The sequence below is a fragment of the Sminthopsis crassicaudata genome, chromosome 3 (assembly GCF_048593235.1).
Source record: "Sminthopsis crassicaudata isolate SCR6 chromosome 3, ASM4859323v1, whole genome shotgun sequence".
Taxonomy (NCBI): Eukaryota; Metazoa; Chordata; class Mammalia; order Dasyuromorphia; family Dasyuridae; genus Sminthopsis; species Sminthopsis crassicaudata.
In genome coordinates this window covers 568,691,405-568,703,269 of record NC_133619.1, presented here as the reverse complement: position 1 = coordinate 568,703,269, position 11,865 = coordinate 568,691,405, and the positions used below count along the sequence as shown (strand labels likewise).

At 37.1% G+C, this 11,865-nt stretch overlaps 1 protein-coding gene across 2 annotated transcripts in view; it reads right to left on the bottom strand.

Moving 5' to 3' along the window:
* Positions 1-4,569: 4,569 nt before the first annotated feature.
* The window catches only part of FAM124A (family with sequence similarity 124 member A), a 109,172-nt gene continuing 101,876 nt past the window's right edge, over positions 4,570-11,865 (bottom strand). For both annotated transcript variants that reach the window (XM_074304780.1, XM_074304781.1), the window contains one exon: positions 4,570-5,782. In XM_074304780.1, the coding sequence (XP_074160881.1) occupies positions 4,976-5,782 (807 nt within the window). In that variant the 3' untranslated portion in view covers positions 4,570-4,975. The remainder of the gene's footprint in view (positions 5,783-11,865) is intronic.

The window sequence follows — 11,865 nt, the reverse complement described above, 5'->3', positions numbered from 1 at the left end:
ACTAGATAATAGCTTTTATTATTGCTAAACTGGAAATGTAAAAATGTAAAAAAATTGTTTATAGAATCATAGGACATTGGAACTGAAAGGAACCTCAAAAATCATTTAATTCAACCCCCTCAATTCACAGTTAGGAAAATTGAGGTCTACAGATCCAAATGACTTGTCCAGTAATAGCTGGTGCTAAATAAAGGATTTAACTCATTCCAAGTCCTTCGTTACAACCAAATTTTATATCTGTAACATTGTAATGCTTCTATTGTTATATGGAAATGTATTTAAAATGATTGTACATATATAACTTGTATCAGATTGCTTGATGTCTTGGAGAGAGGAGAGGTAAGGGAGACAGAAAAAAATATGGAACTCTAAATCTTAGAAAAATGAATATTGAAAAATATCTTCACATATAATTGGAAAAATAAAATGTTATTGAACTTTCAAAAAATGGTTATAGTCAGAAATCATGTAAATTATAGCTTTGAAAATGTGTTTTGTAATCATGTCTCTAAATCTCTGATAATAAATCTCAAAAGAAGATAGGGGAATTTACATAGTACTTAAACAGCAAATATGGTTTTCAGAGCAATAAACACATAATAAATTGTTAAGTATTCTTTGTACTTATAAAACAATTTCCACTTGAGAATATTCAGGTATTTTGTTCATATTTATTTACTTGGTGATTTTAATGAAACATCTGCTGCCTCTGACCATATTTGCATCCAGAATATTAACCCTTTTGAGGACCTTACATGTGACATTGGGCTTTCCTCATGAACCTACTAGGCTATTCAAGAGAAAGATAATCCCAGAATACACAGCTGGGACCATTGGGCAAATATATGATCTTGAAAGTTTTTCTAATAATTACAGATGTCCCCACGTGAAATGGGGCACTAGGGGGATTCTGAGCTCCTGGTCAATATAAGTCTTTATTAAGGCTTGAGATGCTCTCTTGTTGCCCTGGATCAAGGGTAGAAGAGGTATATTCAAACTTAAGTCCTCTTGCTTACTAGTTATGTGACTCTGGGCTAGTCAAGTTCCATTTAAACACAGAGAAAGAATCAATGGCCTCTGTAGGATCTGGGTAGAACATGTGACCTTTGAGTTCTATTTCATCTCTTGGGATCCTATAGTTCTATGGTAAGAACTGGTTTTCTCTAAGTCACCTTACCATTAGATCATAAACAGAACTTTGGCAAGTGGAAAGAGGGGTCCTGAAGTCAGAGGACTTGACTTAAAATCCCATCTCTGATACTTATGACCTATGGGGTATTTTTGTTATTTGTTATTATTCAGTCATTTCAGTCATGTCTTGCTCTTTGTGGATCCATTTGGAGTTTTCTTGGCAAAGGTACTGAAGTAATGAGGCAAACAGGGTAAAGTGACTTGCTTAGGATCACACAGCTAGCAAAGTCTCTGAGGCAGATTTGAACTCAGGGAGATGACTCTTCCTAACCCCAGGTCCAGAGCTCTAGACACTAGACACATGGGTATTAGATAAGTCAATTAACTCTCTTGTTCTTCAGTTTTCTGAAAAATGAGAGGATTAAGCTAGATGATCTTTGAGGTCCCTTTGAAGGTCTCTTTAAGCCCAAGATTGACAATCTTATGATCCCATACATCTTCAACCTTAAGCAACTGCGGGGGTCTCAGAAAGTTGGTGTGATGTGGTTCTTGGTAAAGGGTAGGAGCAGTGAGTGGTAGATGGTGGGAAAGCACACTAATACACTGTGTGTTGGTGCAAACTGACCAGGAAAATGGAAGGGAGATAGCTTGGCAGTCGGTGCCCTGTTGGCTTTTGCCACTGAATTGTGTTTGCCTACTTACTGTCCCCCATACTCCCCACAGCCAGTGTCATCTGGGGAAACAATTCAGTGGGCAGCCATCCCCACTAAGTGTGACCAGTTATCACCTGTGGGTCAGGTGAGTCAGCCTAGCTGACTCAATGATGCATCCTGAGGGAGAAACAAGGTGGTTTCTGTCAGACAGGATGAAATACCACTAGTCCTGCAACTACCACCTTCTTTTAGACTCAGAGATATCAAAAATTTGAACTCAAAAGCACTGGAAATGGTAACCCCCTCCCCCATCCACTTAATTAGGCTGCCAGAATTTGTCAAGTGATTTGCTTCCAGCTCAGATCCTACCAGCATCATAGGGATGTGACCTGAAAATTTCTTCTTAGAGCTACTGAAGATCCACAAAGGACAGATCTTATAGCCAAAGTCCTTGGCATTCTGATGTGATTTTAACAGTAAAAATGCCATTAAGGGTGTATTATCACTTGCTGTGCTGTAGACCCTGGGACTTTTTCATTTGATTTATAGCTGAAACCTGTGGGTGCTGTCTCCAAACCATAAGCACTTTGAGAGAGGGGGCTATATTTATATGTATATCCCTAGTGTTTTGTAAACAGTAAGCACATAATAAACCCCTTTTCATTCACTCATTCATTCATTCATTCATTCAATCATTGCTTTTTCATTTTTTTAACCTTTTCTTTTTTGGTCTACTTAATCCTTCTTTGCCACTTAATGAGTTACTTATGTTGTTGACTGAGTGCCAAATTTACAGGATAGAAGGAAGGTGGAGAAAAGGGAGGCTCTAGAAACTAGTCTCCAGTAATTTTTGACTTTGCACTGTGTCAATCCTGATTTAGGTGGTTTTATGGGAATGACAGACTAAAACCAGCCATAACTTATCCACATCGGAGGTTGTTTTAATCTAATTATTTGTGCTTCCCTTGAAAGTGGGTGAGTTATTGAGTGAGTTTGCACACTGTTAACTGAGAAGAAAATGTCACCTTCATGAAACAAACTGGAAATGACAAGGCCAATTCATCCTCCCTTCCTAGGCAAGGTGTCTGATATCTGGGGCCTACCCAACCCTATCCCTAGTGCCAGGGCCCAGCACAAGCCATGCATACAACCCTATGGGACAAAGGATGAGATTTAAACATTTTTCATGCTATAATAGGCATGGACAAAAGGCAGGAAATGTTCATGCTGATTCCTATTCTTAAGTTAATGAAGGCAGGGCAGGACAGTAACCTATAAATGAAAAACCTCCCCAGTTTCTGTTGAGGTTGGGGCTGGGGGTAGTGAGGGTGGGCTGGATGCTAATGTTAAATTTCTTATTTTTAATTTTCATTTCTGTTACCCACTGTAATTGAACTGTGATTAATTTTCATATTTTAAAAAGAAAATTTTGGGAAGTTTGGCTCAAAGAAAATGTGACTTCCACTCCTATGCAGAAGTGGGAAGGCTATAATAATAACAATAATATCTAATATTTACCATAGCATTTTCAGGTTTTACAAGTGTTTTACATGTGTTATCTCAGTTGATCCTCATGACAACATTGGTACTGTTTGTTATTCACATTTTTTACAGATGAGGAAACTGATATTGAGGTTAAGGACTTGCCTAGGATCATACAGTTAGCACATATACAAGGCAATATTTGCACCCAGTTTGTTCTGACCCCCTCTATCCACTCTGCCACTTAGTTATGGGTATCAGATGATGAATATGCTATCAGGCTTTGTTGGTGGTCTGATTCATTTTGCCAAACTGATTTTTTTTTCTCTTTGTTTTTAATTTTTTGTTATAAGGGATGGCTCAATGGGCAGAGTAGCAGATGTGTTTAGATATGAAAGTAATGCAAAAATAATAAAAATATAAAAAAAGAAAACCATTACCATGAAGAAGAAAACTTCACAGTTAATTGAGAGAATACTATTTTGGGCTAATGGAGGTCCAGATCTAGTTTATGTGTGTAAATATATATGCATCCTGCGCACTCATGAATGCACACAAGAAGTCTTCCTCGCCAAAGGCTATGACTTAGCCCAAGCCCAGTGACTAGAACCACTGGACTTGGAGGTAGGAAGGCCTCCAAGACCTTTGAAACTTGCCTCAAACACTACTTGACACTTTAAGTCCTCTGAATCTTTCTTTCTTTAACTGAAAAATCAGATAGTAGTACTTATCTTATATACTGAGCTTATAGTGTTTAGTATTATTAATACCTTAAGAGAGCACCACAAATTTAGGATAGTAGGTTAACCACTACTATGCTTTCTTTTATACAGTAAGTACATATTCCTGAAAGACTCAAGCAAATTCAAATTTTATGAAGCTAGTCATATTTTAAATGTGTTAAGGCAGTTGTGACTTAAAGGAATCCTGTTGTAAATCTTTTCATGAGCAAAAGTTCTTTTTTTAAAAGCAGACAATCTGATATCTGTGAATCTAATTTTCCCCATATATTGGGTTTTCTTATAGTGAAGTATGCTATGAATAAGTAGGCACCTACATCTGTGTTACCCAGGTGTTTTTTGGTGATAGAATTTACAAATATTTACCTTGTTAGAGACCCATAAAATCTCTTCTAGTTATCAGAAAGAGCTTTTGTAGATCTCTAACAAGATCCAGAATATGATATTTCATCATAATAATATATGAAATTGTATTCACTCTAATCATGTGAATAATTCTATTCATTATATCATATATGAAGTATTTTGCATATTTCTTATGAAAGTAATAAAGCATCTTCCCCTTTTTTTTCAAATTTCAGCATCCTGGCTTTAATTATTTTGCCTTCGTAATTGTAAAACTTATCAAACCATAATTACATAGGTTGGCTTATTTTTGTCCATTTCAAGTGGTAAAAAGATGCAAGTAATAAATTATGTCTGTAAGTTGAGTCTCTTTTTAAAACAATATTTTGCAATTTAAAGATACATGATATTGGCTTAACAACATCACTGCTTCTCTACTGTCTCTGGAAAGAGAACAGTTCTCTGCTAACAAGTAACGATTATATCACAAAGGCTATGAATTTCTTAGAAATAGGGCAAGGGATTCATTTCCAGATGTTGCTACATAAATACTTGCAATATTTTTTAACTCAGCAGCACCGTGGGGACAAGGGTGGGTGAGAATTTTTGAGAGTGAGGGAAAATTCATATGTAGAACTCTTCTATTTCATGAGTTGGGGGTCCGGAGGATTCCGCAAGTGGTTGGGGGCTGTCCCTAGCCCCCCTGCCTTCTGGAGAATGGGCAATGGGGAGCTCAGAGGTCTCCTTGAGTGTGGAGGAGGATGCAAAGGGAGAGGTTGCAGGTGAAGAAGGAGAGCTGGACGACCCCTCAGTAAGACAGGAAAGGGAAGCGCAGGAGGCCTCGGCTGGCGGAGTGCTTGAAGCAGACAGTGGCCTTCCATTGGAAGCTCCTTGCTTTGGCTGATGGGGATGACATTTTTTCGAGGGGAGGAAAGTTTCCAAATTATTGCAAAACCCACTAGGGGCTGAGTAGGCTGAGACCACGGACAAATCTGAGAAGGAGAGCTTTAGACCCGTGTCCACATCTGTTTCCTGGGCATCTTCCAGGTCATCCACAGATAGCTTGGAGTTTTGTTTCCTCTCCGATGGTTCTTCTGTTGGGGAGCCCCTCTTGACCCCCCAGAGTGGGTCAGCCACGGGCAAAGAGTCAGGGGCAAGGATGGCACCTCCAGTGGGCAGACAAAACAATGACTTGCTCCTCTGGAATGACCAGGGAGGGGGGCGAGCATTTCTGTAAGTCCGTCCTCCCCGATCCCTATGGTCTAGGTTGGGGTGGGGAAGCCCATTGGATGGACCGCTTAATGGCTGCTGCTGGCTGCTGCTGAGGGTGCGACTCCGAGGAATGAAGCAAGATGAAGGGATGGAGGAAGAAGCCTTCTCTGAGAAGCAGTGAAACCTGCTGGTTCTGGACTTTCTATATAAACTGTGTGCCTGTGGGGAAAACAGGAAACACTCCATTAATGTGGAATTGCCAATCTCCTGGTATCACCTCTGCAATATTATACTTGCTATAATCTCACTAGCTAAGCCTAAAGGAACACCAGGATAACTCAATGGAAACAGGACATTATACTTAGATGCACAACAACATTAATAATATAAAAATAAAACAATAATATCAATGACTGATAATAGGAATAATTTAAGTGCATTGTAATTATTTCAGCAAAAATGTCGACCATATTCTAAAAACTATATCAGATGATCCAAATTATAGTGAAATGAAATATATTGAAAAAAAGATTTTGCCCTTCCTGAGCAATAAATTCCAAGAAAAATTCCTATAAAAAGGAAGCAAGAATGGCTCCTTACACTCCCTGTCCTTTAGTGTTATAGCATATATAAAGGAAGCTAGTAACATCTTATATTACAATGGATTATAGAAATGTATGCAAACATGCATGTAGTTTTTGGCTGGATCAAATTGGAAAGCCGCAGCTTATCAGTTTAAAAACCTATGTCAGGATTAAAATAAAATTCTAGAATTTGTCACAACTGAGAATACTAAATAAGCCCTAAAATAAGTGGAGCGCAATTTAAAAATAAGTATTCCACATATTTCACCTCAGAAGCATATAAACAATTAGTAGGTATTGATTGCTCTCTCCCTAATACTCCATTCACTTTTTATGGTAACAGCTCTGTCCAGTAAGCTATGGGAGTCATTAACTACCAGGTTTAACCCTATCTGCCACAGATTCTTTGTGGGGACTTGGGCATTTGCCTGTCCTTTAATTTCATTTCCTGTACTTCTGTTTTATGTCCATTGCTTTCAGAAATTCAGAAGAGAAGCCTGCTGTTTACTGCTGCATAAAATCCGCAAACCTTGCCTTAAATCCAGACAGCCATTTGCAGCTTTCTCCCTATTGCATACCCAGAGTCTTGCACACACCTGACACACAGTAAGTACTTTATAAATGCTCATTGATTGACTGTGTATCTCTTTCCACAAAGGACCCAAGCAAAGGGACTGGAGACAGTGGTTCTATCTGTGTCTCTATCATACTTCCTAGTATTGGAACCAGATTAAAATGTAAGTGAGAAATCTAACAAAATAGGCAAAACACAAAATTCAACAAAATAAATAAATTTAACAAAAGTAATAAAAATATAATAAACTAGATGATATTAATATGTAGTTTTCTAAGTCAATATGCATACTTCAGGTATCTCCTGTAAATCGCTAAGACTCCCCTTTTGATTAGAATTTTTTACTACTGCCCAATCACAAGATGCACCCAGAATTACCAAAAAAAAAACACCCAAACCTTGCAAAGCATCTCCCTCACAACCTTGTAAGGTAGGGAGCATGTGTTTAATCATCTTTTGTGATGAAGGCTCAGGTTCTGGTAATCAGTCTTGTCATGTATTGGAGTTCTCTAGCTGCTAAGAACCACTCTAGCACACCCCTTATGGGTTCCCATTATATCTGCTTCATCTTTGTCTAGTTTGAACTACTTAAATTTTTTTTTAAACTAATACCAAGTAATTTTAATGACTTTATAATATAGTTTTAGTCCTGGAGGTGCTATTCCCTTCCTATTCCTATTCTCGTTTTTCTCCACACTATTTCCCCTGATATTCTAGATCTTTTGTTTCTCCAAATAAATGGTTTAGCTTTATAAAGTCTCCCTTTGGTAGTCTGATTGATACTGTTTTACATTTGCAAGTTAACTTTGAAAATACTGTAATTTTTATTATGTTTGCTCAGCACTGCTATGAACACTAAACGTTCCTCTAGCTACTTAAGTTATTCTTTAAGAAACATTTTGTAATTCAGTTTATACAAGTGTTCTGTGTATTTTAGTAGACAGATTCCCCAAAATTTTGTGCATTGTGAAGTTATTTTGAATGAAACTTTTCTTCCTGTCATTACCTCTTAGATTTTATTATTATATAGAAATGCTGTTGATTTTTCTTTTTTTTTTTTTTTGTGGACTTCTTTTGTAGCCTGAAACTTTTCTGAAGCTATTATCTCAAATAGCTTTTTTTGTTGATTTGCTAGAATTTCCTCTGTAAACCAAAATCTTATAAGTAAAGAAGGATACTTTCTGTCTCTATCTTTATGCCTTTAATTTCTTCTGCCTGTCTATAAAATATCAGGATAAGGGCATCTCTTTATTTGATTTATTTAATAGGAAATCTTCTGGTGTATTGCCATTCCCACAGGTTGATTGCTTTTGGTGTTGGATAGATACTTCTGTTATATTTTTTAAAATCTTTATATATCTACACTGTGGGCAGAAAGGTGGCTTCTTGGATAGTGCACCAGGCCTATAATCAGAAAAACTCAACTTCCTGATCTTGCCTTAAGATATGAGCTTTGTGTCTCTAGGCAGGTCAACTGCTTGACTCAGGGTTCTCAAAAATGAGCTGAAGAAGAAAATGCCCAAACAGTCCAGTACTTTGCCAAGAAGAGCCCAAATGGGTCATGAAGAAATGGACATTATTGAAACAAATGAAAAATAACAAAAGTCCATATTTTGTTGGGTTTTCTAATATAAATCAATATCATACTTTGTCAACAATTTTTTTTCTGCAACTCTGTTATAAACATGTGGTTTTAGATGTTTTTAAATTATTTACCTTAATTATTTTCCTAAAAAATTAATAATCTTTACATTTATGGTATAAATACAACTGGTTTATGATAAATGATTTCTTAAATAAATTGTTGTGATATTTTTTGCCAAATTTTTTTTAATTGTTGAATTGATATTCAGAAATAAGTCTTTTGCCTTACCCTTCTCTGGCATTAAGACTGAATTTATCTTATAAAAGGAGCTTGGTAAAGTGCTTTCTTTATCAATTTTTGAAAATAATTTGTATGACACAGGTATTAAATTTTCTTTAAAATTTTGATACAATTCTCAAAATTCATTAGGCCAGGATTTCTGCTCCCCCACCTTTGTCAGCTAATTCTTCAATGAGAATTGGATTATTAAATTGGATTAAATATTGCTATTTGGGATCTGTTAATTTAGGTATTTTATATTGTTGAAGCTACTCCTCTATTTCTTTTGAGTTCTTGGTTTTATTGGCACAACTGCATAGAAGGATCTGGTAGTTCTTTTTAGTTCCTTTGGTTTTGTCATGATTATACTTTGTTCATTTAAAAACTTTTGTTGAGCTCTCTGTTATTTTTCCTTTTTTCTTTTAGTGTTCCAACTGTCAGATTCTTTTCATGATGATTAAGATTTATGGATGGGGTGGACTCATTGTCTAGGGCACAAACAAAACCTTTGCTATTATTATATTATAATATTGTGGTATTATTGTTTCTGTTTTACAAAGGAAAAACTAAGAGGTAAAGTGACATCTCATGATTGCCTAGGTAAACACTGGGACAAGGAACTGAATTCAATCTCCTAAATTTCATTTCTGGAGCTATTTCTAGTTCAATACATTATCATTTTCTATGTGATAATTCTTGGAATCTGATGGGTAAAACTTCTAGACACCAGAGAATACCTAGCTGCACAATTAGGCAAGAGGCTGTTTTTGTCCCAAATATAACTCTTGTGATATGTCAGGAAAAAAACTTCCCTTGCAGGCTGGAGGAGACATATCTCTGACAATAGTGTCAGAAAACACATGCTGGAAGATAGTAATCTCTGGATGCAAGAGTGAGGGACTGCATTCACTACAAAAACGAGATAAGGACTGAGGGGCTACAGAGAATGCTACTGTAACTGTCAGGGAGACAGCTCGAATGGGAGACCAGAAGAGGTGACTGTACACTGAGAGTGTGAGCCTAGGTAATGTGTGTTGGGAAACAGGAAAATGCCGGTGTATGGGAGCCAGAAAGTGAGATGGTTTCAGGAGCTCTGGGGGTAATTCTGTGAGGAAGAGGAGTTAGCATGGCCATTAGGACAGGTCTGAAAGTGCAGTCTTTCTGCACTAGGCCTGGAACTGAGAAAGAAATGAACAGGGGGCTTGAGACCTTGTGCCTTTGACACAGCCACAGCAATCCTGGGGAGCCATGAAATATGTCTCCATTAGATCAAGTTTATTTGAATGGCAAATGACTATTCCTTCTTATCGTTTCAGTATGAGTATAATGTCTCTGGGTCACAAGAGGTCTAGACCTCAAGATCTGAGTGGAACTAGTTGCAATGGTCTGAATGTTTAGGAGTGGATGGGAGACCAGATGGGATGTTCTGATTGAATCCATTACCTAAATTATGATGGAAATCAATGGGGAAATTATTTTATTTATAAAAACTCATCTTACAAATGAGGTTTTAGGAGCACATTTGTCTTATAAAGTGAGTCATGTCATCTGGAGGAATGCAAGATATGACTTCATTATGCCTCATATCAACTAATTGCTGAACCATCTTGTTTCTTTCTTGGAAAGATTTGGGGCCTTACAATCTGTTCTGAAGTGAACAACACCTGAGTTATCTGTGATTCAAAAGCTCTTTCTTTTCCTTCCAAATTTTACCTGTGTGCATTTCTTTTGCCTTGGTCTAGACCACTCACTGAAGTAATCCTTATTCCCACTTCCCTTCAGCCAAAATCTTTCATTTCCACAGAAACTTTTCCCTGCTTCCTTAAGTCTAATTTGCTCAAACCCAGGGATTTCCAAATCCTGCAGTTAAACACTTCTCTTACTTCACAAGGGGATATTTGGTCACATTTTAAGTTCCTTCTAGAGGCTTCCCATCGATCTTAGGGCTTTCTGTGAATTTCCTTCATTTTGATCTCTTCTAATATATTTCCTGACTGAACAGGCAGTCATGTCTACCCAGTCATCTTTTCTTTCAGCTGGACTATGTTTAGCCTGGAGCAAATGAGGTCTTCAAGTATCTGAAGAGTTGTTATGTGGAAGTCAGATTAAATTCATTCCATCTGGCTCTTGGTTCTGAAAAACTAGGAGCAATGAAGGAAAATATTGAGCTGAGGGGAGATTTAGACTTGATGCAAAACCACATCAAACCCATGTATAAATTAACAAACATAAACAAAAAACAGCCCCTTCCCACCCCTAATTCTAAGAATGAAGAATCAAAAAAAAATGGAATGGCCCATTTTGGAAGGAGGTGAAGACTTCACTTGAAATCTTCAGACAAAGCTTACATAATCACTTTGGGACATAAAAGAGGTAGAAAGTATTAGCCAGTTGTTCTAGTATACTTGTCCCAACAATCTATATATGACTTAGGAAGATGATATAGAGACCATTATGAGATCCTGAAACTTAATGTGGGAGTCATGGTATTGGGATTTGTTATCAACAAATGTTTGATTTATATACCTATATACCTGGGGTCGCATAAACATTTCTCAGGTGGAAAAGAGTTACAAGAAGAAAAAATTTAAGAAGCCCTGATGGAGAATTCTTGGTCCAATAACTTGATCTTAAGGAAACTTGATATCCCTTCTGACTTGGAGATTCTGTGACTTTAATGTCCATTCTTCCCTTTCTCCCATGCCACACCACATAATTCTCACTTAAATTTTGCTAACAGTCATTTAAAGAAGTAAGGATGGCTAGGTGAAACAGAGGATAAGGCACTGGGCTGGAAATCAGGGGAGCTCCTCTTCCTGAGTTCAAATCCAGCCTGAGATATTTACTTAAATCACTTAATTCTTTTTACCTAAGTCCCTCATCTACAGACTGAGCAGAAGAAGGAAATGGCAAACTACTCCAGTATCTTTGCCAAGAAAATACCAAAGAGTCAAATGTGACAACAAAAGAAGTAAAGAGATAAAATTCTGGAATTATTAGGGATGTTTTGTGTGATATATTCCCAAGTAAAACAATAGATAAGCAGTTAAACAGAATTTATTTGTCAATCAACCAGCATTTATTTAAAAGCCTACTATGTGCCAGGTACTACACTAAGTAGCAGGAATATATTACTTGTCTCATTAAGAAGAGGTCTGGGGTTTTGATAAATCTGGGTCTATGAATATATAAGATGGGTTGACTATAGCTGGCTAAGCAAAGAAAGAAAGGAGAAGCATTTGAAATTTGGTCCTGATAAGCATGCCCTTAAAGGCTTTAT